This window comes from Caloenas nicobarica, chromosome 3 (assembly GCF_036013445.1).
Source record: "Caloenas nicobarica isolate bCalNic1 chromosome 3, bCalNic1.hap1, whole genome shotgun sequence".
In the NCBI taxonomy this organism is placed as follows: Eukaryota; Metazoa; Chordata; class Aves; order Columbiformes; family Columbidae; genus Caloenas; species Caloenas nicobarica.
The window spans coordinates 4,211,090-4,238,710 of record NC_088247.1 but is presented as its reverse complement, the minus strand read 5'-3'; the positions used below and the strand labels follow the sequence as shown (position 1 = coordinate 4,238,710).

General features: G+C 53.5%; 1 protein-coding gene across 3 annotated transcripts; it reads right to left on the bottom strand.

Annotated features, from left to right (window-relative positions):
- Nucleotides 1-454: 454 nt before the first annotated feature.
- Nucleotides 455-26,194, bottom strand: TRAM2 (translocation associated membrane protein 2). 3 transcript variants are annotated; one of them, XM_065632524.1, is made up of 11 exons: nucleotides 25,997-26,194; nucleotides 16,246-16,309; nucleotides 12,530-12,639; nucleotides 11,887-12,003; nucleotides 9,720-9,778; nucleotides 8,848-8,932; nucleotides 8,640-8,710; nucleotides 7,384-7,488; nucleotides 7,096-7,254; nucleotides 5,452-5,615; nucleotides 455-4,804 (listed from the first exon to the last, which is right to left on the bottom strand). In XM_065632524.1, exons 1-11 carry the CDS (start codon nucleotides 26,114-26,116, stop codon nucleotides 4,734-4,736), a joined length of 1,125 nt encoding a protein of 374 aa, XP_065488596.1. In that variant the 5' UTR covers nucleotides 26,117-26,194; the 3' UTR covers nucleotides 455-4,733. The 3 variants fall into 3 exon arrangements, with proteins under 3 accessions (XP_065488596.1, XP_065488598.1, XP_065488597.1); XM_065632525.1 differs by lacking the exon at nucleotides 455-4,804 and having other exon boundaries at nucleotides 5,525-5,581; XM_065632526.1 differs by lacking the exons at nucleotides 7,096-7,254; nucleotides 7,384-7,488.
- Nucleotides 26,195-27,621: the final 1,427 nt, after the last annotated feature.

The following is a 27,621-nucleotide window of genomic DNA, read 5'->3' as shown; positions in this document are numbered from 1 at the left end:
ATTACAGCAGGCTGTAGAAAAGAAAGTCAGAAACTGTTTTCTGCACATGCTACAAAACTGTAACCTAATACTCAGCCAAATCATGTAGCATGCCCGGGGCCAGCTGCAGAAAATATACAATTTAGCTCACCATAAAGTATGCACCTAAACCACATCAGATAAATCATATCCTCCAAACGGCCTCATCCTCCACTCCCAACGACGAAGGCGGCCACATAAAACTCTCTCAGAAGCAGCTGCTCGTGCTGGAGACACGGGAAACGTGAGAAGATGAAGCCCAGCTGTGGGGAATACGAGGACACAAGATGCTGCACCAAAGGGAACAGTACAACCCACAGCAGCCAGTTTTGGAAATTCATTCAGCTTAGCACAGCGATGAAGCATCACGGGACGGCAGCAATGGAAGAATCGATGCCTTTTATTTCTTTATTTCAGAAAAATACTTTTTGTCGAGTTTATCACAAAAAGACACGTAACAACAAACAACGACAAACAAAATCCGTACAAAAATTTAAGTGACGGGAAGAATGAAACAAACGGGATAAAAATATCAGAGACTGTTACTTCCCCCCGCCCCCTCCAAAATTAGGAAATTTGCACTGAAGCATAAATATGGAAGAACAGAATTTTTCCTCGAATTCCTTTGCTGAAGTTTGGTCTGTCGAGTTGAACACATTTGAAGAAAAACTACATGCCTCTGCCTGGCTTTTCCAACAGCCAGCAAAACCCCCACACAGCCCCGAGGCGAAGTAACACAGTTTAAGTATAAAACCTACCAAACAGACCATCTATTACACGCTCGTCAAGTTTACCAGAAGGCTGGAAATCAAACCACATAATCTCCATCTCCTGTTGATGCAAATCAGGGTCCATCTACCGAGAGGGCAAGAGACAGATGCTGCTGTAAAGCCCACACACTGGGGGAGCAAGGAGGCATCTTAGTGTAGTCATTCTTCCCTCCAACTGGGAAACCAACCAAAAATACATTATAAAATAGTGAGTTAAGGGTAAAGGGACCTACAGGGGGACTGGAACTTGTTTTCTTTACTACTAACCCAAACACGAGCAGGAAGAAGAAAGAATTCTAAATAAACAAACAAAAAAATAATGCAGCTGTAATGCCCCGTAACGTAAGTGACTCAAGAATATGTGAAATGCTACATCTTCACCCCTTTCTCTTCCCAAGCCCATTCCCCAACTATCTAAGACAAAAAAAAAGAACTACTGCTGGTATTTCACAGCTGTTCTAGGCTAGGGCAGGAAAATGCTATGCTTCGCACCTAAAAATCACAGACTCCTCAATGCCCAACCTTCTTAGGTTGGATAATGGACACAGGCTACAAAACCAGCCTCAACCCCACGGGAAGGGTGTGAGCAACAGCGTTAGGCTGAAAGTTTTCCATAGTCTGTAACACCTTCTGCGCTGTGGTGGACAAGAGCTCCTGTTTGGGGTTGGATCTTTTGGTTTTTATTTTTTTTTTTTTTTTTGCAGAAGACACAAGACTTGAGAAGATGGGGTGTGAGAAGAGCATCCGCTCAAAGAAAGCGAGCTTGCGGCATCTTTGTACGCAGAGCGGTCAAGGCAAGACTTGACCGCTAAGGGTTTGCCATGAAAATAGTTTGTCTGAGAAAAATAAAAAAAAAGCTCTTTGGGCTGAAGAGAAGGGTTGGTCTGCTGAGAAATGACACGGACGTAGAAGCATTTATTGCAGGTTTGCAGATGAGGGATGGCGCTCACACTACAAGACACAGACAGAAGTGTGGAGTGGGGCTCGCAGACCTCTGGGATGACAGCGCATGTTGCCTTCCACCAAAGGCTCAGCTCAAAAAAACAACAAACATATAGACCCCAGGGATCCTGCCATAAAAGGAGAAGGATGGGGATTTCTGAGGAGTAAAGATAGAGGAGGGCAAAAAAAGCCCCATCATCTATAGGCTACAAACAAATAAAAAAGAACACACGGAAATGCTTCCGAAACAAACTGTCCCTTTTACTGGTAGCTCTATCAAAAGGAAAACAAAAAAACAACACATAAATGTAGCATACATTGTATATACGTTGTAAAGAGGGAGGGCGTTCAGCTACTCCTATAGTACACAGATCAAGCGTATGAGAGACTACACGGCAACATAAGGCACTTGGGATACGAAGCGTAATCAGCTACTTGATGAAGACGCGGGATTGTGCAAGTGGAAAAGCTGCCCGAAGCCAAGCAGGCAGGAGGAGGAATCGTTCAGCAGCCGGTTTTTTGGGGGCGCCGTACACGTCACCTGTTAACAGAGTCAACACCTCAGCTGCCACAAGGCACCGGCTTTGCAGAAAGGACCGGTGGAGATGCTGGACGTCCCTCTTGGAGGGCATGTGGCCATGGATGGCTGGGAAGAGGCAGCAGAAAGGAAAAAACCTCTTGCACTAAACCTTTTCCACATCCTCCCTAACATAAAGCTCTTTACCCCCTCTCAACGTGTGGCACCACAGGTACTGTTGCTGCCTCTGAGCCAAAAATCCGTATTATCTACCCGGCAAGGGCTATGAGGAGCAATCACAAGAGACCACCAAAGGCTCTGCTCCAACGTTTTCTTCCTCAGTTCCCCTGAAAAAGGGGGAATCCATCTCCTGGCATCCTGCCGACATCTCATTTGGGACTCAGAGGTCATGGAGATTGAGGAACAGGTGGAATTTGACCAACTGTCCTCATGTCCCTGCATATTTTCTCTCTCCAGTGCCCAGCGTTAGCTGGGCCTCAATAAGAAGAGAGGGAGGAAGGGACAAAAGATGCCTACAGGAGGAAAAAAAAAAAAAAAAAAAATCAACTGAACTCAAAGATGGGCAGAAAATCAACTGTCACTCGTTCCTCAAAATACAAATGACGCGAAGGACGACTGCGCCGGCCTCAAGGTAGAATTGCACTCAGCAAGAGCCAGAGTTGAGCTGCCCGAAGGCTGAGCAAGGAGCTCACCGAGGACCACGTGCTTCCCTCATCCTCAGGGAAGGTGGACCTCAGCCCTGGCTTGCTTATCGAAAAGCAACCCCAGCCCCTCGCAACCCTGCGCCCCCTCTTCTCGCCCAGCCAAGGGAGCACCCACCGCTCGCCCGCTCCGGCGAAGCAGAACTAAAGCTACAGCCGGGTTTGCTGCACAAGAGGCACCAACAGCAAAACCCAGCTACAGAAACTGCCCCGGAACTGTGGGGTGAGAGGTGCCCGTCTACCACACACCTACCAATTCTCCACTGGCACATGGCACCCCAAAGAAGCTCGGCGATCTAGCACTGACCCACAAAATCCCGGGGAGATGCTGCTCCCCAGCAGAGAGGCAACAGGGGACCAAGCCAGTGGGATCTGGGGTTTCCCACGGATCTCCTGCCAGCTCGTACGGGTGGCAGCAGGCAGTGGGCAAGAGGGAGAAGTGGTCTGCAGCAAGAGATGGCCTCTGAGGTAGATTCGAGACAACTCCATCTGCCAACGGCTTTGCGTCACAGGTCAGGCCTTTCCTAATATGCGAGCTGCTCCCTGCAGCCCCGGCTTCCTTCCCCTTCCCTGTCATCTCATTCACAGCTCGGAAAGGGATGAAGGGTTAAGGTTTTTTGGGAAGAAACCCTGCATTTGATAGCACCTTGGGTGGATACAAGCTCTGTATCCTTTGGAAACGAAGAGCGAAGCTGGCGGCTGCCGACGGCACGGCTGGACTGGTACGGTGGGGATGAGGAAGGCTGAGGCGACAGCACGAGGAGCACAGTCCCGTTGATGCAAAACCCTTTGCAGCAGCCGGTCTGCTCATCTAGATGTGGCCAGGAGCCGCGAGAACACCAAGTCCACGAGGCACACACAAGCCAGCAAAGTGCCTGGGCTGATGGAAGCCAGGCCAGGGCTCAAGGTTTCAGACAGACCTGAGGATGCTACTGCCCTCGAGCCCACCTCTTGGGGCTGGGAGTTCTAGAAGAACGCACCTCCTGCAGCCAAGAGGGTAAGAGGGACCCAGTTGTACCAGAAGAGCTTGGAGGTGGGTCCTAAGTGAAGAAGGAAATCCTCTCCCTTCTCTGCTGCCCAGCTCTCCAAAATTAGTTCAAAACCAAGGCCTGGAGGAACCCCACTTAACCAGAAGTCCACCACGAGACAAAACATGGTTGCGGTTCCTCCCTCAGACCCTGGCCTCTATCTGCAGCACTTGCCAAGCGCTGGCCAGACGTGCCCCAGGAGAGGCGACCCACACCCCAGAGCACCCCTGAGCCTCAGGGTCACAGAGCCCCATCGCGTTCCCCCAGGAGCCTGTTCCCAAAACAGACACGTGGTGCCTTTAAGCTGCTGTGGCCCTTTACATAGGGGCTCAGGGAAGCACCATGAAGGGAGGGGAGGAACATGCTGTAGAAAAAAAAAAAAAAAGATTATTTGGAACCGTCTACCATGCATTTGTAACAAAAATCCAAAATAACCAAACACTAAAATAGAAAAGAAAAAAATTGCACGCTGATTTACCATGAAACAGAGGAAAAGAAAAGCCAGGAGTGTTGGAAAAGGCTCCTACAAGGGGAAGGGTGCAGGGGAAAAAGGACCTTTTTGGTTTTATTGCAAATGGTTCAAGAGAGCAAGAAAGCAAGGGAGGAGAGTGAGAGACACCTTGGGATGATGACCGGTTTCCAAGCTGTTCAAGATGACACTTGTGAGGACCAGGAGGAGGGGCTGCTTCTTAGTCCCAGTATCTCACCCTCCTCCCAAGGAGCCCAGCCTTTGCTTCTACGATTTCAACTTCTTGGTCCGTGGCGAGGTGCCGTTCTCTGCTTTCACCACTCCATTTTCATGGTAACCTGGGGACAGAGAGAAAAAAACTTTGTTCCTTGAACAGGCCAAAACTTGGGACCAGCCCATAGAATAATAGACTAGTTTGGGTGGGAAGGGACCTTCAGAGCTCCCCCAGTGCCCCCCCTGCCATGAGCAGGGACATCTGCACCAGCTCAGGTTGCTCAGAGCCCCGTCCAGCCTGGCCTGGGATGTCTCCAGGGATGCTTCATCCACCACCTCTCTGGCCAACCTGGGACAGGCTCTCACCACCCTCAGCACAAACAATTTCTTCCTCATGTCTGGCCTGAATCTCCCCTCTTTTAGTTTAAAACCATCACCCCTTGTCCTATCACAACAGGCCCTGCTAAGAAGTCTGTCCGCATCTTTCTTATAGGCCCTTTTAAGTACAGAAAGGCCGCAATAAGGTCTCCCCAGAGCCTTCTCTTCTCCAGGCTGAACACCCCAACTCTCTCAGCCTGTCCTCCCAGCAGAGGTGTGGAGATATGGAGAAAACCATCGCCACAGGACGATCCTGCTGGGGACCCCCAGGCTCAGCGCGGAGGGGCAGGAGGTACCACCACAGCATCGCCTGCACGGGCAGCAGCCACCTGCCGAGGGGATGCTGAACCACAGGACTGAAGCCAACCACCGTGACACCGGCCCCGGCACTCACCCGAGTCTCTCTTGGGCGGTTTTGCTTGCTGCTTGGCGGTGGCAGCGGCTCGCTTTCGGCTGCTCTGCTCGTTCCAGTACTCTCGCCAGCGCCGCAGCTGGAAGTGGATGAAGCGCCACATCACCGAGGCCTGGAAGAGGCACACCAACAGCAGCACACTCATTCTGGTAGGGGCGGAGAAGAGGCAGGCTGAGAACAGGGGAGCGAGGCCACCACCAGCCCAGCCTTCCACCCACACTGGGGCTGGTGGCCAAGGTCCCCCTGCGTGGCTGCACTGAGAGCTGGAGGCAGGTGCTGTCCCTACAGCCACCACACAACCATTTTGTTTGGAAGAGACCCTCAAGATCATAGAGTCCAGCTGATAAGCTCACATTGGCACTAAACCATGTCCCTAAGAACCTCATCTACACAGGTTTTAAACCCCTCCAGAGATGGTGTCTCCACCACTGCCCTGGGCAGCCTGTTCCAATGCCCGACAGCCCTTGCTGGGAAGAAATTCTTCCCAAGATCCAACCTCAACCTCTTCTGGCACAACTTGAGGCCATTTCCTCTGGTCCCATCACTTGTTACTTCAGAGCCCGACCCCCCCTGGCTCCAAGCTCCTTTCAGGCAGGTCAGAGATCAGAAGGTCTCCCCTCAGCTCCTGTTCTCCAGGCTGAACTCCCCAGGTCCCTCAGCTGGTCCTCATAAGACTTGAGGACATCTCTGCTTTCTGCCATATCCCGAGCTCAAGGCAGCCAATTCCCTTTCCCTCCTCACCATAAAGCTCTCGGGTGCTCAGGGCATTGCTGAGTCTTAACACTTTAGGGCAGGAATGGATGAATAGGGTCATCTCAGCCACCAACGTCCAAACTACAGTCCCTAAAGTCAAGATAAAATGTCTCCAGCTGCTCTGTAAGACTAATAAGTGGATGTGGAAGCTGAGGAGGTTCCCTAAGTCCTCAGGCATGCCAGTAGTCCACAGCTCCAAAAAGCTGGGGAGTGACCAGGTACCAGTCTTAGGATCTGAATCTACAGCTGCTGTACAGGTGAAAAAGGCTCCCAGTCTTGACAGACAAGACTGCAAGGCATGAGGAACCCATCCCATTCTCTGCTTTCCATGTCAACGGGCAGCAAAACACATCCAAGTAGAAGGGAAAGCTCCTTTTCATTGACCACATCCATGTAAGCACAGTTACAGGTGCAGAAGGGAAAGCCTGCAAGCCTTTCTCTAAGACAGGCTCGTGCTTTACAACTTCACTCAATTAACAAATTATTTGCTGCATTTTCCCTCCTGTTGTGGCTCCGCAGCCTCCTCGCTCCCTCCACACCTTCCCAGCTCACTAGGACCTTCATAGAATCATATAACAGTTTGGGTAAGAAGGGACCTTCCCAGCTCCCCCAGTGCCCCCCCTGCCATGAGCAGGGACATCTGCACCAGCTCAGGTTGCTCAGAGCCCCGTCCAGCCTGGCCTGGGATGTCTCCAGGGATGGTTCATCCACCACCTCTCTGGCCAACCTGGAACAGGCTCTCACCACCCTCAGGCTAAAATATTTCTTCTCTAAAAAGAACCTGGATCAGATCCCCACTGACATTTTCAAACGCAGCAAAAACCACCTTGGGATAACACAAACCAAGGAAGACACAGCAGGGAACATTCCTACCTGAAGAGGATATTGTTGAAGAGAAAGCTGAAGAAGTTCCCTCTGTCGGGGTCGAGGGCCTGGTTCTCCACCCGCGGCAGCCCAAAGCCGATGACCAGGATGTACAAGGTGAGGGTGAAGAGCCTGGTGACCACGAATATGACAGCCCAGACGTTAAACCTGCAGGAGGACAGGCAGAGGTGTTGGCAGGAGCAGCACTGACCTGGAAGGTGAGAATGAGCCACCTCTTGTGCCGATGGCTCTCCTGGGCACCGGAGAGGGGAAACCATGGCCAGTGTGGCTACTTACAGCTTCTCGTTGTTCTCATCCGTGAAGCAGACCAGCCGGGCCATGTGAAAGAAGAATTCGGCTAAGTACTGTAACAGCAAGAGGATCAGCCCCAGGCGGGTTAAGCTAGCGGGGAAGAGAAGAAAAAAAAGCATCACGGGCTGGTCAACCTCAGTCCTTCATATCCAGCATCTCCTCTGCCATCCCAGAGCTGCAGCAAGCGCCAGCCCAAAGCCAGACATCCTGCAGCAGCAGGGGTAAGATTGTGATGGGGCAATCCCTGCCCCTAGAACATTGGGCTAGACATGAAGAAGAAATTTTTGACACTGAGGGTGGTGAGAGCCTGCCCCAGGTTGGCCAGAGAGGTGGTGGATGAAGCATCCCTGGAGACATCCCAGGCCAGGCTGGACGGGGCTCTGAGCAACCTGAGCTGGTGCAGATGTCCCTGCTCATGGCAGGGGGGGCACTGGGTGAGATTGGAAGTTCCCTTCCAACCCAAACTATTCTATGACTCCGAGATCAAAGCAGCCCAAACCAGCAGCAGAGCTGGGATGGGTCTGACACAAAGCTAACCTGGCCTTGCTGCTCCGTGCACACACTCAGAGGCAGGATAAGAGTTTTCCTGCCCATGCTGTGCTGGGACAGCACCCCAGGTTGCTTCCCACACCCAGGGGATTTGCACCCATCAGCCTGTGTTTTGGGTCCCTGGTTAACATCTGCTTTGCAATGCCCTGTCAACAGAGACTGCCTGCACGCTCGTGTAACATCGCTGAACTCCCTCAAAATCAGCTCTGTGGGTCTGTGAAAACTGTTTGACTAAGGGCCCGCAGTCAGGAGGTCAACTTCAATACCATCTGTTTTTTAAACACTTGTTCTATTGCTTGCTACTTGGGAGAAATTAAAAAAAAAGAAGATGAGAAGAAATGGCCTCAAGTTGAGCTAGGGAAGGTTTAGATCGGATATTAGGAAAAATTTCTTCATGGAAAAGGCTGTCAGGCATTGGAACAGGCTGTCCAGGGCAGTGGTGGAGTCGCCATCCCTGGAGGGGTTTAACAGACACATAGATGAGGTTCTCAGGGACATGGGTTAGTGCCAGTGTCGGGTTAACGGTTGGACTCGATGATCTTGAGGGTCTCTTCCAACCGAAATGATTCTGTGATTCTTTACTCCGTTCAAAACCCCTGCCCTGCTGAGGCTTCTCAGGTGACTCGCACTGCAAAGGGACCTGCTCAGCCCCGTCCGCGCCGTGGGACAAGACGCCGAAGCAGCCAACTCACTTGAGGAGGTACGCGCCGGCGATGTGCACCAGGTAGAGCGCGATGCAGCGCAGCTGGCGGGGAATCTCCTCCTGGCAGGGGCAAAAAGATGCATCAGCCCTTCGCCCCTCTTCGCCCGCCCTCTCCTGAAGCGTGTTTTCCCCAAAGCCGGTGGACAAAACACCTCAAGCATCCCCAGGGCGCATGGGAGCACCCACCTGGCTCTCACCTTGCGAACTTTTTGGAAGTAGAGCTCCGGCAGGGCGTGCAGCCAGTACGCCAGCTGGCACAGGTAGAAAAACTTCACCTGGAACCTGAAATGCAGGGACGAGCCACGTGAGCCAGCCTGGGCCATGGTAGGGCCCCAAGGACCCAGGCACCAGGCAACCCCTCCACTGCTTTGAAGCCATGGGATTTGGTTTTAAAGTAAAAGAGGGGAGATTCAGGCCAGACATGAAGAAATTTTTTACAATGAGGACAGTGAGAGCCTGTCCCAGGTTGGCCAGAGAGGTGGTGGATGAACCATCCCTGGAGACATCCCAGGCCAGGCTGGACAGGGCTCTGAGCAACCTGAGCTGGTGCAGATGTCCCTGCTCATGGCAGGGGGGGCACTGGGTGAGATTGGAAGGTCCTTTCCAACCCAAACTATTCCATAATTCTATGATTTAGGAGGCATCATTTCTGGACTGAAATTACATGTTGAGCCAAGCTATCCATGCCCAGATTTTATCCAAATGTTTGTGCTACGGTCTCCATGCCCTCAACAAACCTTACTCTTGCAAAAACCCAAGAAGAGAGGATTATCCCCCACTTCATTTCTACTACAAAAAATCAATAGCAATAGAGACTTGCCCAAAGTGATGCAGGCAGGATGAGTAACCAAGCCCACAGGACCTTCCTCACAGCAGAAACCCTCTGTGAACACCCTCCCCAGGGCCAAAAAATGAGGTATCTCCCATGCCCTGGGATCTCACTGCAGCATCCTTGCGGCAGGGTGCACGCAAAGGGCGCTGCACTGTCAGCACCCCGCTCCCAGCCACAGGAAAAACCATATAGAGGAAGTGGTCAGCCCAAGAACAAAATGCCCTTGCAAGTGCTTACGGAAGATAAACGTGCGGGTAGTTTTCCCACAAACTCCGGGGGTTTGATATGTATCCTTCCTGAAAAAGAGAAGAGATGCAAGCCTTCAGCAAAACAAATGAGCAGCGCGTGGTTACGATGGGGAGGGCTAATGCTACACAGAAATTAGGAACTGGAGGTGACACTCGAGTCCTTTCAGACTCCAGTAAAAACCATGTCCCCTGCAAGGGCCAAGGCTGAGCTCCCAAAAGCTCAGCCGCTGTCATGGGTCTCTAGCACCCCACTTGAGTTTCATGAGGCCCCCACATTTGGGGGTTGAAAGCTGCTTGCCAGGTTGCACAGAAGGTCCCAAGTTCAGGAGAAGATGTTTTGGAGTTTGGGCAATGCAGGAGGGATGTTCCCCTGGTATCAACACAGTTTGGGGATGAAGGGATGGAGAGCAGACTCCAGGAGAAGGACTTGGGGTGCTGGGGGATGAAAGATTGGACATGAGCCAGCAATGTGCGCTTGCAGCCCAGAAGGTTAATCGTATCTTGGGCTGCATCACAAGGAGCGTGGGCAGCAGGTGGAGGCTGGTGATTCTGCCCGTCTGCTCCGCTCTGGTGAGACCCCCCTGCAGTGCTGGTCCAGCTCTGGGTCCTCAGCACAGGACACACATGGACCTGCTGGAGAGGGGCCAGAAGAGCCCCAGAAATGATCCGAGGCTGCAACAGCTCTGCTGGGAGGACAGGCTGAGAGAGCTGGGGGGTTCAGCTGGAGGAGAGAAGCTCCAGGGAGACCTTATTGTGGCCTTTCTGTACTTAAAAGGGGACGATAAGAAAGATGGGGACAGACTTTTTAGCAGGGCCTGTTGTGATAGGACAAGGGGTGATGGTTTTAAACTAAAGGAGGGGAGATTCAAGCCAGACATGAGGAAGAAATTGTTTGTGCTGAGGGTGGTGAGAGCCTGTCCCAGGTTGGCCAGAGAAGTGGTGGATGAAGCATCCCTGGAGACATCCCAGGCCAGGCTGGACGGGGCTCTGAGCAACCTGAGCTGGTGCAGATGTCCCTGCTCATGGCAGGGGTGGCACTGGATGAGCTTTGAAGGTCCCTTCCAACCCAAACTATTCTATGGTTCTATGGAGGTGTGGGGGTGAGATGCCTATAGCTCCAAGCAACCATGTGCATGGACCGGGGGGGCTTCCTCCTCACTGTCATTTCCAGCCCCAGTATCACTTAAGCAAAAATAAGTACTTCTGAAGAGAAAGGGGAACAGAAAACGCCTACAAAAAATAATACGCATTGCATAGTTTAATTTTCCACCTGCCTGCATTCGCCTTCAGCCTCATCTTACGCTTGCAGGGCAGATTGCGGGATGGGGCTCCCTTCTCATTCCACGCTTGCACAGCTCCTGCCACACAGGTGCTGCCTTGGGCTTAGCAAAGAGATGCTGGCATGGGGAATTCATCCTGCCCGGCACCTACCTGTCACCATCATCCATGCCCTGTGTGCCCTAAGCCCTTTTTTTCTGCTGGGGGAGGCCAGGGGAAGCACAAGCGCTGCAAAAGGTGACCTGCTCCGCACACGTGGGGCGTTTGGGCAGCACATCACAGCAATGTGGGTTTGCACAGGAGGCTACAGCCCTGCAACTGGTGAAAGATGCGTCTGGCACAGGGTCAGGGCAGCTCAAAAACAGTGTCATTGACTGTTTTTTGAAGCTTCCCTCTCCACGGGGCAGGAGCAGTACCAGCAGATCCCCAGAAATGCTGGCTGGACCCCCTGAGCAGCAGCAAGGGGACATGTCCCCTCGAGGCACCACAAAGAGAGGGACCACAAAGTCTGCCTGCTAGCCCCACAACCCTGCAAAGGGCATCCAAAAACCTCAAAGCACTGAACAAAAATAAGGAGGAAAATAAAGAGGCTGAGAAAGATGGCAGGTCTTGGAACAGCACATGGAGATCATGGGGTCAGGCAAAATTTCTGGGGTCCAGCTCCAAAAATATTTCATGGAGCAGGAGAAGGGTCTCCCCAAACTGCCCTCCCTCAGTAGCTGGAAAAATCCACCATACTTGAAAACTAAACTTGACTGAAATGCGCCCATCTTGGCCCAGCGGTTGGCTGGGGACTCTGCTGCCATTGCAGTTTTGTGCTCCAGAAACCACAATTCCCACCCAGAAAACCCAAAAGCCTGGTCAGCCCCATGCCTCACCGTCACCACGACGTACAAGCACCAAATCACAGAGGTGAGGTGGAAGGCAACCAGCTGTCCCGATTCATTGAACTTGCTGTGTTTGACCTTGGAGAGATGGAGCCGCCTGTTGATTTTCTGGGAAGGAGCAGAAGGAGAGAAAAGGAAAAAGAAAACATAAAACAGTGGGTCAATAACTCTCCCTCCTCCTCCTCCTCCTCCTCCCCATCCCAACCAGCCCCCAAAGATGAATCATAGAATCATTTTGGTTGGACAAGACTCTCAAGACCACCGAGTCCAACCATTAACCTCACACTGTCACTACCCCATGTCCCTGAGAACCTCATCTCCGTCTGTTCAACCCCTCCAGGGATGGTGACTCCAGCACTGCCCTGGGCAGCCTGTTCCAATGCCTGACAACCCTTTCCGAGAAGAAATTGCTCTCAATATCCAATCTAAACCACCGCTGGTGCAACTTGAGGCTATTTCCTCTCATCCTATCGCTTGTTCCTTGGGAGAAGAGACCAACACCCTCCATGGAGGCTCATTCATCACCAGCTCAATCCCCAGACCACCCCCAGAACAGCATTTAACTGCAGCAGGACAACATCCCTCTATGGTACTTGAGATATTTTGGTGACTTGAGACGCCAAGCATCACTCACATCCAGAGCGTACTCCTGCACCACTGCATGCAGGATGATGGCAATGAAGATGTAGAAGAGGATGGTGACAAGATCCTTCAGCCCATAGTGATACTGGACCAGCTCTCCATCTGCAAAGAGACCAAATGGTGGGTCAAATCCCCATGATCCAAAAGACTTCCAGCTCAGGGGCTAGTGGGGGGAGGTTATTCCCAACACGTAGCTTGGACGCAGAGAGAGGTTGTGCCTGTGTCAGTGGCTGCAGGGCTGGAGAAAAGGGCTCTGGAAGGAAGAGTGTGGCCAGCAGGTCACGGGAGGTTGTCCTCTGGTGAGGCTGCATCTAGAGTTCCGTGCCCAGTTCTGGGCTCCCCAGTTTAAGAAGGACAAGTAATTACTGGAGAGAGTCCAGTGGCGGCTATGAAGATGCTGAAGGGTCTGGAGCATCTTTGTGATGAGGAGACACTGAGAGAGCTGGGGCTGCTCAGCTGGAGAAGAGAAACTGAGAGGGGATCTCATCAATGTTTAGACATATCTAAGTGTGGGTGTCAAGAGGATGGACCAGACTCTTTTTCAGTGGTGCCCAACGCCAGGGTGAGGGGCAACGGGCACAGACTGAAACACAGGAGGTTCCATCTGAATATGAGGAGAAACTTCTTTGCCGGGAGGTGCCAGAGCCTGGACCAGGCTGCCCAGAGCGGCTGTGGAGTCTCCTTCTCTGCAGACATTCAAACCCGCCTGGACCGACCTGTGTGATCTGCTCTGGTGACCCTGCGTGAGCAGGTGGGTTGGACTGGATGATCTCCAGAGGTCCCTTCAACCCCAACCAGGCTGGGATTCTGTGATCCTCCAACACCGAGTCTCTCCCACTCACCCCCCAAAGCTGCTGGAGCTGGACTCAGCTGCCCAAATGCAGATGATTTGCGCTATTAAGAGATCTGAAACAGTGGCACGTGGCTGGCGGATGAGAAATAGGACCCACGGGATGACCCGCTCTTTTGGAGCAACAGGAGACCTAACAGCACCCAAAATACTCGAGACATCTGCATTTAGGCAACTATTTGCAGCCCTACAGGGTATGGGGAAGCAGCAGAGTCGGGAAAGCTGCAGTCCCCATGGCTCGGTGCAGAAAGCATCGCGACGAGAAGCTCAGCCCACCCCAACTGATGCTCTCCCTCACCCTGATCCTGTCCGTCCTCCCCTAATATCACCGCTGGGAAGCAACTTGTCTGTCACCGGCCCTGTTTACCCTTGAACAAAGCTTCAGTCCAGATTTCTAAGATTTGAGCTACATGAATGAGATTTGAATAGGATTTATGAAAACACCTGGTGTAAGGATGTGGAAACACCTGGTCCTTCGGAGCCACCCTGGCTGGGTGCTGTGCGAACCGTGAGTAAAAACGTTGCCTGTGTCACAGAGCTCATTAACTCCATATAAGACAAAAGAACTGCAAGACTAAAGGAAATAATATTATAGAATCATAGAATCATTTTGGTTGAAAGAGACCCTCACAATCATAGAGTCCAACTGTTAACCTCACATTGGTACTAACCCATGTCCCTGAGAACCTCATCTACGTGTCTTTTAAACCCCTGCAGGGATGGTGACTCCAGCACTGCCCTGGGCAGCCTGTTCCAATGCCCCACAGCCCTTGGGGGAAGAAATTGTTCCCCACATCCAACCTCAACCTCCCCTGGCACAACTTGAGGCCGTTTCCTCTGCTCCTGGCGCTTGTTCCTGGGGAGCAGAGCCCGACCCCCCCTGGCTCCAAGCTCCTTTCAGGCAGGTCAGAGATCAGAAGGTCTCCCCTCAGCTCCTGTTCTCCAGCTGAACCCCCAGCTCCCTCAGCCGCTCCCATCACACTTGTGCTCCAGCCCCTTCCCCAGCTCCGTTCCCTTCTCTCAACTCGCTCCAGCACCTCAAGGCCTTTCTTGGCGTGAGGGGCCCAGAACTGCCCCCAGGGTTGGAGGTTTGGCCTCCCCAGTGCCCAGCACAGGCCGGTCACTGCCCTGGGCCTGCTGGCCACACCAGTGCTGGTACCAGCCAGGACGCTGGTGGCCTCTTGGCCACCTGGGCACACGCTGGCTCATGTTCAGCCGCTGCCACCAACACCCCCAGGTCCTTTTCCACCGGGCACTTTCAGCCGCTCTTCCCCGAGCCTGTAGTGCTGCCTGGGGTTGGTGTGACCCAAGAGCGGGACCCGGCACTTGGCCTTGTTAAACCTCATACAATTGGCCTCAGCGCATCGATCCAGCCGGTCCAGATCCCTCTGCATGGCCATCCTGTCCTCCAGCAGATCAACACTCCCACCCAACCTGGTGCTATCTGCAAACTTACTGAGGGTGCACTCAATCCCCTCATGCAGATCACTGATAAAAAGATTAAACAGAATTTGTGCATGCGTGCATCTGCTCTGCCTCCTCTCCTCTCCTCTCCCCAGGGCATTTCAGAAGCTGCTTTAGCAGGAGCCGTGTGTGCGCTGGGCACAAGAGCGAGATCTGCCGGCTGACAGGCAACGGCATCCTTGTTGTGAGGGATGTGAAATGGCCTTGGGAAAAAAAATCAGGTGAGCAATAACCCTCCCTCCCAGCAAGCTGGCTGCACCGAAGTCTCTCTGCCCATGGCCTCAGCTAGCTCATGTCCTATATCAATACCCTAATACCTGGTCCTGGCGAGATGGTTATGTGTCCCCTTGAGATTTCTGGTAACAGGGAAGAATAAATCCCTTGGAACAAAGGCAGAAGTCATCTGGACTGTGCCATAAGGGAGTGCGCACCACAACTTAATCTGGAAGCTGGACGATTTCTTCAGCCATTAAATTAAAATATTTTAAGGGCAGACCTTTCACCTGCCGTGCGCCTGCCTCACCCTAGTTTCACTAATCCAAACAACCCTGCTCTTCCCTGGGATGATCACTCAAATACTTCTAATTAACTGCAGTTTTCTGCCACGAAGCCAGGCTCTGTGCCCCGGGCGTTTGGCAGATCCTGGCTCCAAGGCTTTATCCAAAACACCTCCTGCTGCCCTCACGCCGGTGCCCAGATCGCTGCCAGCCCTGGAGGGGCTCTCAGCTAGGAAGGGACCAACTAGAAGCCAAAATATAAACAGGGACCAAGTCTCCAGCTGGGACCTGGGGCACATCCTCTGGTCCATTGGGCTTGGACCTGCACCAGCACGGAGTCTCCTTGAATTATTCTCCATATGCATCTTCCAAAGCTGCTTCCAGCAGGGATGCTGTGCACCATGTGCATCTCTGCACTCTCACCTTGTGCCATCCCCGATAAATAAAGCAAGACAGGAATTACCTGCGCAGCTCCCGCCACTTAGCACAGAGTTAAATCCCTCCTGCTCCTGGGCAGGGCACAGAGCTACTCTGGACATGCAATCAGGCCATTTGATCCTGCCTGACCAGGCTTGGAGAAGAATCCTCACCCTGCAAATCACACCGAGTGGCCTGACCATGGCAGAAACAGGAGAGGAAACCCTAAAACCCCTGGAAAGCATTTCTTTCCAACCCTGGCAGCATGAGCACTGGCAGACACGATCAGAAAGCTCTGAGCATCTCAAACTTTGCTTTTCCTCCATATATCTTGTTTTTAAAGTCTTTTTTACTACCAGATAAGGGTGTGTGCAGCATGCATCAGCAGAGGGTGAGCCCGGGCCAGCTGGCAGCAGGGATCTGGGGTAGATCACAACTCGACCCTCCCCTTGGGGTATCCGCAGCAGCAGCATCTCTTACCTGCTGTAGGCACGCTGACGTTATACTGAGGTAAGATAAACAGGAAGGCAGTCTTGGCTGTAACCTGTCAAAGACACACAGAGGCGGGGGGGAAAAAAAAAACCAGTTGTTAAATTCATTCCTTTCCTACTATTTATTCCCCTTCCCTACATCGCTGGGAAAGGCAAAATATCCAGGGAGATGTGCAGAAGTGCCTTTCAGCAAGGGGACTGCTAGGGAAGAGGTGTGCCCAAAGGGACTTGGGATTTGAGAAGGAGAAAGGAGTGGATAAAAGAGGGAGAAACCTGGAAAAGCAGCACAGCTGTAAAAGCCACCAGCCAAGCTGACAAGGGGAAGCTCCCCGCTTCTCCTCGGGGATGAGCAGCCCTCCATAGCATGGGCCATCATCACAGGCGACCTGCTGTTTGGGGGACACCAGGAGCCTGGCCCAAAGGGACGTTTGTGTTAATTAAAACCATTCCTCATTTCCATTCACTCCGGGAGCTCAGGCTGGGTAGAAATGACAACATCCAGCACCTGAGCGAGCTCGGTGCCTTCGAAACCTCATGGGTTTTGTATTTAGCCCCGGCACCTTTGCAGAGACTCTTCTAGTAACAAGAGCCATGGGACTGGTGAAGCTGGACCTCTCTAGAGACCACACACTGGCCCAGGTTGGCCAGAGAGGTGGTGGATGAAGCATCCCTGGAGACATCCCAGGCCAGGCTGGATGGGGCTCTGAGCAACCTGGGCTGGTGCAGATGTCCCTGCTCATGGCAGGGGGGCACTGGGTGACCTTGGAAGGTTCCTCCCAACCCAACTTCTTCTATGACTCTATGATCCCATTCTAGTGCATCTCCAGGACACCCCAAAGCAGCATCTCCAAGACTGATGACCCTCTGAGCTGGGTCCATAGCAAAACATCTGATGTCAACCTCTGTCCATGCCTTCATCCCATCCTACCCCACACTGGCAGCAGGTCACGAGAGATTTTTACCTTTCTGATGGCTCCTCAGCCACCCTTCCAGCACTTTGCACACACCCAGCTTCATAAGCAACCAGCCCCCCCCCAAAAAAAAATCGCATGCCCATCAAACACGGATGGAGATGAGCTGCATTTCACACAGCTGGAGCCGCAACTGTTTCAGAGCTGCAGGCTATTAAAAACACAGCTGGAAATATTGCTTCACGTCTTGTGGGATGGAGCTGCCAGGGGGGAACACGGGGGTTTTGCCAAGTGTTCCCATCCCACCCCCATGAGTGTTGAGCAACCGGCTGGTGGCTCCGCTGCCCCGGCTGGAGAACAGCAAACTCCACAGCCTGTTTTCATGATCTTTAAGGATTATTATTTTTTTTTTCCACTTAAATAAAGAAATCCCATATGTTGTGCTCTGTTTGTGGAGGAACGGAGATGTGAGAAGCGCTCTGCCGAGGGAGACCACGGGCAGCATTTGTGGTTGTAATGGAAAAAGCGCATCGCCTGGCCTCACGCTGGCTTAAGGAGATGTTCCGGCTTTTGCGAACCTGGCTCGCTATGAAAAGCAAAGTTGCTTCATCCCAGAGTGGTACAGCACAACCAAGACCTGGCCTTTACATCCAAACCTCCTCACATCCCAGCGCAGGGAACGAAACAACCACACGGACCCAGCGGTGGCTGTGATGCTGCAGGGACAGGCAGACGTGTCACGGATGCGCTCACGGCAGTAGGTGCTGAAGGTTTTACATCCTGGCTGACAGCCAGAGGTGTGAACAGCTGGAAACAAGACATTAACTCCAGATGAAGTCTCCTAACCTGCTGGAGGGGCTACAAGCCACACTTGTGGGTCCGAGAAAATGACCCTGGAGCATCTCTGGGGTGGGGAGAAATTCCCGCATGGTGCTCAGCCCCAACACGGTTTGCAAGGACTCTCCTAATCTTGTTTTCTGGAGGGCCCGGCAGGAAGGTTTCCTCCATCCGCTCAAGAGTCAATCAATGCTTTGTCCCATCTCCACATCTGTCTTTGCTTCCCATGGGCCAGAGGACCACCAGGAGCTTTGGGGGCCACCTCTGCACTCCTCCACCTTTCATCACAGAGAGGCAGCGGGTTGTTTCCTAAAGCTTGCGTAAAATGTTTTACAGCCTAAGATAAATGTAACCTCCTGGATGTAGACAGGCTCCTGACAGACCAATTTCCAAAGACAAACTACCTCTCTTCTTGATCTGATGGATGAAGAGGCCCGGGCACACACCTGCAGCCATTCACTAAAGGCCACAGCAGCATCTCCAGGGACCAAATTTGAACCCTTGGGTTCCTCATCCACCTCCAGACATCTCACACACCTTACGTGGAGGGAAGGTCTCCTCTCAGGTATCAAAGGCATTCATTTCTCCTGCAACATGTCACGAAATGTTCACACTGACTATGGAAACATCGGAACACACGTGGGATTTCATTCTTTGCCTTGGCGCAGTTCCCACATACACTCCACTGTGGGCATCAGCAGGGCTTCAATGGCCAAGGCAGCATCTTCAGAGGTGGGTCCCTGGGCTTTCCAAGGCCTCAAACAACCGTTTGCCTCTCATTTTGTGAGCGTTTATACCTCCACGCTTTCTTCACCGCAACTGCACAAGAAACCCAGACCAACACACTCATTGCCCAGCTTAGCTCTGTCCTCTGAGACCCACCACCCGTGAGGCCACCAGGGTCCTGATCATGCTGCAAACCCTTGGCCATGTCACCTCTACCTCCTTGCCACTACTGCGAGGACATGTTGGTTCAGATAGGAAAAGAGTTGTGGTTCCCAGCAGCTGAGGCTGATGGAGTAGGAAACCTACAGGAGAAACTACCTTGAGCAGGACAAAGGTGACATCCCTTCATCCTTGAAGGTGAAGGACATCAGTGACATCCTTCCAGCCTTGAAGGTGAAGGACAACCTGCAGATCCACGGAGGGACTTGCATCCTTTCGCTGTTGCTCACAACACGACCCTGACCTGAGGCCACGGAGCGATAAGTAACTTCACCAAGGTCGTAGCTGAATTCCATCAAGTGAACATCAGGCTCCATAATCCCACACTGCAGCAGTAACTCCAACAGCATCCCCTCCACTCCGCCAACTGGGAGCACCCTCAGTGCACCCATTGCTATTTCATAGAATCATTTTGGTTGAAAAAGACCCTCAAGATCATTGAGTCCAACCATTAACCCAACACTGGCACTAACCAATGTCCCTGAGAACCTCATCTATGTGTCTTTTAAACCCCTGCAGGGATGGTGACTCCAGCACTGCCCTGGGCAGCCTGTTCCAATGCCCCACAGCCCTTTGGGGAAGAAATTGTTCCCCAGATCCAACCTCAACCTCCCCTGGCGCAACTTGAGGCCGTTTCCTCTGGTCCTGGCGCTTGTTCCTGGGGAGCAGAGCCCGACCCCCCCTGGCTCCAAGCTCCTTTCAGGCAGGTCAGAGATCAGAAGGTCTCCCCTCAGCTCCTGTTCTCCAGCTGAACCCCCAGCTCCCTCAGCTGCTCCCATCACACTTGTGCTCCAGCCCCTTCCCCAGCCCCGTTCCCTTCTCTCAACTCGCTCCAGCACCTCAAGGCCTTTCTTGGCCCAAAACTGACCCCATTATTAAAGGTGCAGCCTCACCAGTGCTATACAGCCCTGCGTAGTGTATAGAGACAGAAACACCACCGAGCAGCTTAAGCCTCCTAGAAAACAGGGAACGCTTGAACCACGATCCCCAGCACTGCCACCTCCAGCTCCCCCGCGAGGCAGAAACCAGGTTTCCTCAGCTCGGGAAGGAGCGACGAGCACCGGGAATGGTAAAGCTTTAGAGCTCACATCGAGTGTCATGCAGGTGGACAGAGAAAGGAGAAGTTTGTAATGGGAAGAGCAACGTGAGGATCATTCAGAGGCACAAGATGCTCGTTGTCCGTTTGCTCTGATACAAAGTGCTGGTATGGGAAAGGAAGCACCAGGAAAAACTGCTGCAGGCAGGGACAGAATTGGGGCTCTCCAGGTACTATTATATTTTTTTGGCTATGCTGTGAGGCCACCTCCTCAAGCTGCTGCTTTTCCCCTCTCATCTCCAGCTTTCTCTTCATGCAGCCAGATGTCCAAATGCTACAGAGCATCACTGTGACTCCAGTGGGGATTTTTATAGGGCGGGACAGGGATTTGTATGCACAGGACCATACAGGAAAGTCTGTATATGCCTCGTTTGCTCCCTGCCCTGTGCTAAGGGCTCCTCTGTGCAACCCACCACTGCCCAAGAGGGTGAGGGAGATGCTCCTCATCCTGCCCTGCATGAGAGATGTGCCTGAACCAGCTAAATTTGGGAAGAATTCATCCTAGGAGCTCTCAACAGCTCAGCAAAAGGAGCAGCATCTACAGCAGCAAGGGGGTTTCTGGTGGCTAATGACACAAACCCAAGGACCAAAGAGCAGCCGGATGGTGAAGAGGCAAAACTCAACATGTCCATCAAGACCACAGGTTGCTGTGATGCTCAGAGCAGCCAGGACAGGGCCCGGGCTGTTTCTTACAGAGCATTATGACTAGAAATCAAATCGGCGATTCCACCGATGGCAGGGCGATGGATAAAGGCAAACAACCCCACCCAGCTAATGAATCTGCTCCCTGATAACGCGGCGACCAGAAAAATTCACACCCCTATTAGTTTGGAGTTTGTTGCCTACTACAAAACAGCAAAGTTCCCCTCAGCCTTTTTAGAAGATGCTGTTTTTTCCCCACCACGTAATGCTATAAGAGTCCAAACCAAAGTCCCAATTCCACATTTGCAGGCATGCAAGTGGCTTTTAGAATCATAGAATAGTTTGGGTTGGAAGGGACCTTCCCAGCTCCCCCAGTGCCCCCCCTGCCATGAGCAGGGACATCTGCACCAGCTCAGGTTGCTCAGAGCCCCGTCCAGCCTGGCCTGGGATGTCTCCAGGGATGCTTCAGCCACCACCTCTCTGGCCAACCTGGGACAGGCTCTCACCACCCTCATTGTCAACAATTTCCTCCTCATGTCTGGCCTGAATCTCCCCTCTTTTAGTTTAAAACCATCACCCCTTGTCCTATCGCAACAGGCCCTCCACAAAAGTCTGTCCCCATCTTTCTTATCGGCCCCTTTTAAGTACAGAAAGGCCGCAATAAGGTCTCCCCGCAGCTTCTCTTCTCCATGCTGAACACCCCAAGGCTCTCAGCCTGTCCTCCCAGCAGAGCTGTTCCATTCCTCTTGAACACCTTGTGTCTAAGCACACACATCCAGGCAGCTTAACATCCCCCCCCAAAATCTACCCACTACAACTCTCAACCCCTAATATTTTCAGGAGTGAGGGCTAATTTTTGAGCATCCTTCACGGAGGTAGCAGGTCGCTCTCAGAAACCCGATTCCCTTCCCGAAAGCCTCAGCCCGGTGGGATTTGCAGGATTCGTGCTGTTTGCACCCCAGCCGGGAGCCCCCACGGCCCCGCCTGGGTTAAAACAGCTTCGGAGGAAGGAAGCGGCTCCAAACCTCTGGCAGGGGAGGCTTGGGGGAGTTTCTGCAGTCTGAGCCGGGAAAATATTTCCAGGGCTTGAAAAACAACTCAAACTAATTAAAATAAAATGCTGTCCGAAGGCTTTTCTCACAACTTAGGTTTTCGCTTTTTTTCCCCCACCAGCCGGAGTGTTTACCGATAGAAAACCTTGTCGATCCACGGTATGGATTGCCACAGGCCCTATATGTAAACTAAAGACCAAACTTTGGACCAAAGCCTTTAAAAGTAAACAGCCCCTCTGCTCGCACCCACATGCTCGGCCCCCAGCACTACACAATTATCACTGCCTTGTTTATTCACTTTTTAAAAGCAAACCTAAATTCTGCTTTTTTCTCCCCTTCTTCCCCCCGCCATGCTCTCCCTGAACGATTCGGCCTTTAAGCCACTCGCGTGCCTCAGTTTCCACATCTGGCAAAGACCTGGAGAAGGCAGAAACACAATTTGTTTTCCCTCGTTAGCGATGGCAAGGCCTTAATTTTTGCAGAGTACTACAGAGGGGACCAGGGAGGGGAAAATATATTTAGCAGGAAGCCTGGAAATAGCAGCTCATTCGTCAGCTGCCTTCGTTTGACAGTGTCACAATCCGGTGTTTGGGAGACCGTGACTCACTGCCGGGGCTCTGCGTAAGGAGGAAAGCCCAGCAAGGGCACAGCAACTCTTGTAATATAATATTTTATAATTTTATTAGCATCACTCCACGCATAAACATCAGGACCTGTCGTCTGCTTTGTCCCTGAGCTCATGGCAGCCAGTTCTGGGCATAAAGGAGAAGACTGAGCCTCAGTTTCCCCATCATACAGAGATTACGACGGCAGCCCCCATCTAATATAGAAAACCCCCCAAAATCAGCGAGGCCTCCCCCAAACTCAACCCGCATGGAGGCTGATAAACCTGACACAGGTGGCAGGGCAGCTGCAGGTTAAACCCAGCCTGGCCTTGGCTTCATTTTTCTGCAAAGAGGGTAGACAAGGATATGCAAAGCGATTTCCGAGTGGGGATCATGAACACCTGTTTCACGTTTCTATATGCAGTCACTTAAAATGGCTTTTGACTAAAACAAAAGAGGACTTTTTTTTCGCTCATGGATGGAGCAGCCACTGACAGGCAGCAAAATCCCTCCCTGGCACCACAAGTGTTTTAACACCCTGAAGGCTTTGGGCTGGCTGGGAAGACAGAAAACAGGACAAGGGGTGATGTTTTCAAACTAAAGGAGGGGAGATTCAGGCCAGACATGAGGCAAGAATTTTTTACACTGAGGGTGGTGAGAGCCTGTCCCAGGTTGGCCAGAGAGGTGGTGGATGAAGCATCCCTGGAGACATCCCAGGCCAGGCTGGACGGGGCTCTGAGCAACCTGAGCTGGTGCAGATGTCCCTGCTCATGGCAGGGCTGGCACTGGATGAGCTTTGAAGGTCCCTTCCCACCCAAACCATTCTATGATTCTACGAAAACCCTGCGGTGCCCAGCTCAGGGTGGCCCCTGTCCAAGCCTTGGGGTTCTCCTATGCAGGGACAAGATTTCGACTTGATAATCCTTCTGGGTCCCTTCCAACTCAGGACATTCTATGTTCTATGAAGCAGCGGGCTTCCCGCCATGAGCAACACTTTGATCACCTAAAACGTGCACAGTACTCAAATAATCAAGTCCAACACACCCGTAATATCAGCGAGCAGCTTCATGCCATGTGCCCCCAAATCCCCTCCCTGGAGCTGGTACGGTGCTAACAGCGCATCAAATAATGCTGAGCATCAAATAAGGTGTGAACTCCATCGCGACCGGTAACTCCATCGCGACTGGTACCCGCTCCATGCTGCGGAGAAATTACTGGGCTGGTGGATGGAGCCCATTGATTTCTTTGGATGCGGAGGAGGTTGAGCACCCAAAAGGATGCTCAAGGTGCACCTCGTGCCGTGCTTGTGGAGGGGGAGACCCACAGCAGCCCCTCGAGCATCACCACAAGCACAGTGCCGGAGCAAACTCCCAGGGACCGCCTGGGAAAAGGTTAAAAATCCCGTTTGCGCCTCCCCAAAGAAACCTCCCCTGCAGGAAACGGCCTATTGTGAGCAGGATTTGGCTGTTTCCGCGTCTCCGCCGTGGCCACCGGCACTGGGGAAGGTGGGAGCCTGGCAGTGGGGTGGGGACTGGGGCGAAGAGGAGGAGGAGAAGAGACAGAGATATGTCCTGCCCACCAGCGCAGAGGAGGCGCTGAAAAGGCATCAAAAGGCAGAAATATCCCAGCTGCAACCAATACTCGCCATAGAGGTGGTACAAATGGGCATGGATGCTTTGGAAGGCTGGGGAAGAGCAGAGGTTGACTCCCCCTCCAGGGGTAAAGAAAGCAGAAGGAATAAATAAAAGAAAATGATAATTAAAAAAAAAAACCAAACAAACAGGCACACCAAAAGTGTTGTCCTGAACTTCATGCAAAGGGGAAGACAAGGGCAGATGCTGCCGAACGGGGATGCAGCTGGATGATGGAGAGGGAGGAGTGCTGAAACCCACCCCGGCACGACGAGCACTGTCCCCCCGAATCCACACCAGCAGGAAATTGTTCCCTCTCAATAACCAGAGAATTAAAAGATATTATAAAAAAAAAAAATCAGAAACGCCACCAAACCATCCCTGCTGCCACCTCCACGGTGGGGTTTCATCATGTTGCATTTCAAAAACGGCCTCGGAGCATCACGTCGACCAAAAGCCCTCGCAGGGGTGAGCCCGGGTACCACCTCGCTGGGATGGGGGTTCCCCGCACGCAACCACAGGCACCAGCACCCCGAAAAAAACAGCTGCGGGGAGAAACCCTGCCAGAGACGCAACCTCAGTGACTTTTTTTTTTTTTTTTTTTTTAAAGTACGACTACGAAACTTGCAGCCCAACTTCGCAGCATTTGCATGTGGTTTTGGAATACAGCTGGCCCTTTCGGGTTAGTTTTGAAACTTTCCTGATCCTTAAATGAATATATATATGTGCACAAGCGTATCAAAGGGGCTTTGTGAACTAGAAGCGACCTGCTCATTCAATGTATTTGCAGAAAAAAGGAAAAATAAAGAAGGCAGGGGGAGGTGGTTATGAATAAAGAAGGGGGCTGCCACCAGGAGGGTATTAAGGAAATGGATTTCCTCCTCCCACGATTTGCTACAGAAGGAGTTTTTCCTCCTCCGCCAGGGCCCCCGGCCACCCCTTTCCCATCCGGATTTGCTTTGAAACGTGGCACTGCGCTGAAGGGGAGGGTTTGCGCGGGGGAAACAAGGGGGGGTCCGATCTGGCCGAGCCACTGACCACGGCTTGCGGCCACCCCAGGTGCCTCCGAGCCCATGCGAAGCTCCATGGTGGTGGTGGTGGTGGTGGCCTCCAACCCTCCCCTATCTCCTCCCCGAAAGAGGAAAGGAAAAATAGCAAGCGGGGAGGGAAGGAGACGGAGCAGGGGGAGAGCGGCATTCCCGGCATGGTTCTGCATGGAAGTGGGGCAGCGGCCTTCCCGGGACACCCCGGCCGGGTGAAGGTTTCCCGTGGAGGAGCAGGGGATGCATCTCACGATGGAGCGTGATGGGGAAAGGCCAGGGAGCCGCTGGCATCTGGATGAGGCCCAGGAGACCCCCCGGGTGCTCGTCCCACAGCGCGGGGTCGGCAGGCTGCAGAGAAAACACCTGGAAAAGGGCTAATATTAAAAAAAAAAAGGGGAGGGGGGGAAATACAACCCCCATTTCCAATAGCTGGAACTATCAGCGAGGACTTGACTTCTCCCTGCACGCAGCCGGTCGGCCGATGCACCCCTGGGTGCTCGGGAAGTGGTGCGGGGCAGGGACCGTCCCAGCGGTGGTGGCGGGTGTGCAAAAAAAAGGGGGTTCAGCACCCCCTGTGCTCCCCTTTCCCACCCCGGGCAGGGCTGGGAGGGGCAGAAGGATGTGCCACCCCAAAAACCAGCACCGTGCTGGGTCCCCATAGGGGTTTGTTTTTTTTTTTTTTGGGGGTTGGGGGACGCGCCTCTCTGCTGATGGAAAAGAGATAGGGAATGAATGGGGTGACACCCCAGGGACAGAGGGGTCCCGCCCCCCCATCGGGGTGGGGTCACCTCGTTGGGGTGCAGCGCCTTGGACGCCCCCTGAGCCAAAGCAGCGCTTGGGGGGGGGGGGGGGCACCAAAGTGGGGGCACCCGGGACGCAGCGGGGGGGACACGAACAGCCGGTCCCGGGTGGGCTGTGGAGGAGGGGGGAAGGCGGAGGTCGGGGCGGCTGGGGGGGGCGGCGTGGGGGGGGTCTCACCTCGAACATCAGGGCGATGAGGACGCTGAGCACCAGGCAGAAGCCGATGTCGGCGTGGTTGTGGATGAGGAACTCCTGGCTGAAGAGCGGGTGGCTCTTGGCCCGCCGGCGGAACGCCATGGCCCGCACCGGGAGGGGAGCGGAGCCGCCGCCCCGCCGAAAAACTTCCCCGGGGCCCCGCGGAACTTCGCGGAGGCTCCGCCACGGCCCCGCGCAGGCGCCGCCCGCCTGACCCCTCCCCAACGCCCGCCCCGGCCCCCGCCCCCGCCGCCCGGGACACCGCCGCCCACCCGCGGCCGCGCCCGCCGCCCCACGCACGGATCTCCGCGGGGAGCGGGGGGAGCCCGGCGGCCTCGGCAGCCGCCTCCCGACGGCACGCAACGGCGGCTGCACCCACCGGCGGTGCGTGTCTGGGTGCCCACCCGCACTTGCACCCACTTACCGTGGATGTCTGGGTGCCCACCCGCATCTGTGCCCACCTACTGTGCGTGTCCAGACACCCACCTGCACCTGCACCCACTTACCGTGAATGTCTGGATGCCCGCCTGCATCTGCACCCACTTACTGTGAGTGTCTGGGCACCCACCCACATCTGCACCCACTTACTGTGAGTGTCTGGGTGCCCACCTGCACCTGCACCCACTTACCATGAGTGTCTGGGCACCCACCCACATCTGCACCCACTTACTGTGCATGTCTGGGTGCCCACCTGCACCTGCACCCACTTACCGTGCATGTCTGGATGCCCGCCCGCATCTGCACCCACTTACTGTGAGTGTCTGGGCACCCACCCACATCTGCATCCACTTACTGTGAGTGTCTGGGTGCCCACCTGCACCTGCATCCACTTACTGTGAGTGTCTGGGTGCCCACCCACACCTGCACCCACTTACCGTGAATGTCTGGGTGCCCACCTGCACCTGCACCCACTTACCGTGAATGTCTGGATGCCCGCCCGCATCTGCACCCACTTACTGTGAATGTCTGGGTGCCCGCCCGCATCTGTGCCCACCTACTGTGCATGTCCAGACACCCACCCACACCTGCGCCCACCTATCTTACGTATCTGGATGCCCACCCACATCTGCACCCACTTACTGTGCATGTCTGGATGCCCGCCCGCATCTGCACCCACTTACCGTGAATGTCTGGGTGCCCACCCGCATCTATGCCTACCTACTGTGCATGTCCAGACACCCACCTACATCTGCACCCACTTACCATGCATGTCTGGGTGCCCACCTGCATCTGCACCCACCTACTGTGCATGTCTGGCCACCCACCCACATCTGTGCCCACCTATCTTACACATCTGGATGCCCACCTGCATCTGCACCCACCTACTGTGCATATCCGGGTGCCCACCTCTCTCACACATCTGGACACCCACCCACATCTGTGCTCACTTACCGTGCATGTCTGGACACCCACCCACACCTGTGCCCACCTATCTTACACATCTGGATACCCACTCATGTCTTCACCCACCTACCATGCACTTCTGGACGCCCACACACATATGCACCCACCTGCTATGCATGTCCAGACAGCCACCCATGCCTGCAGCCACTTACTGTGCACATCTGGGCACCCACCCATATCTGCACCCCACTTACCATGCATGT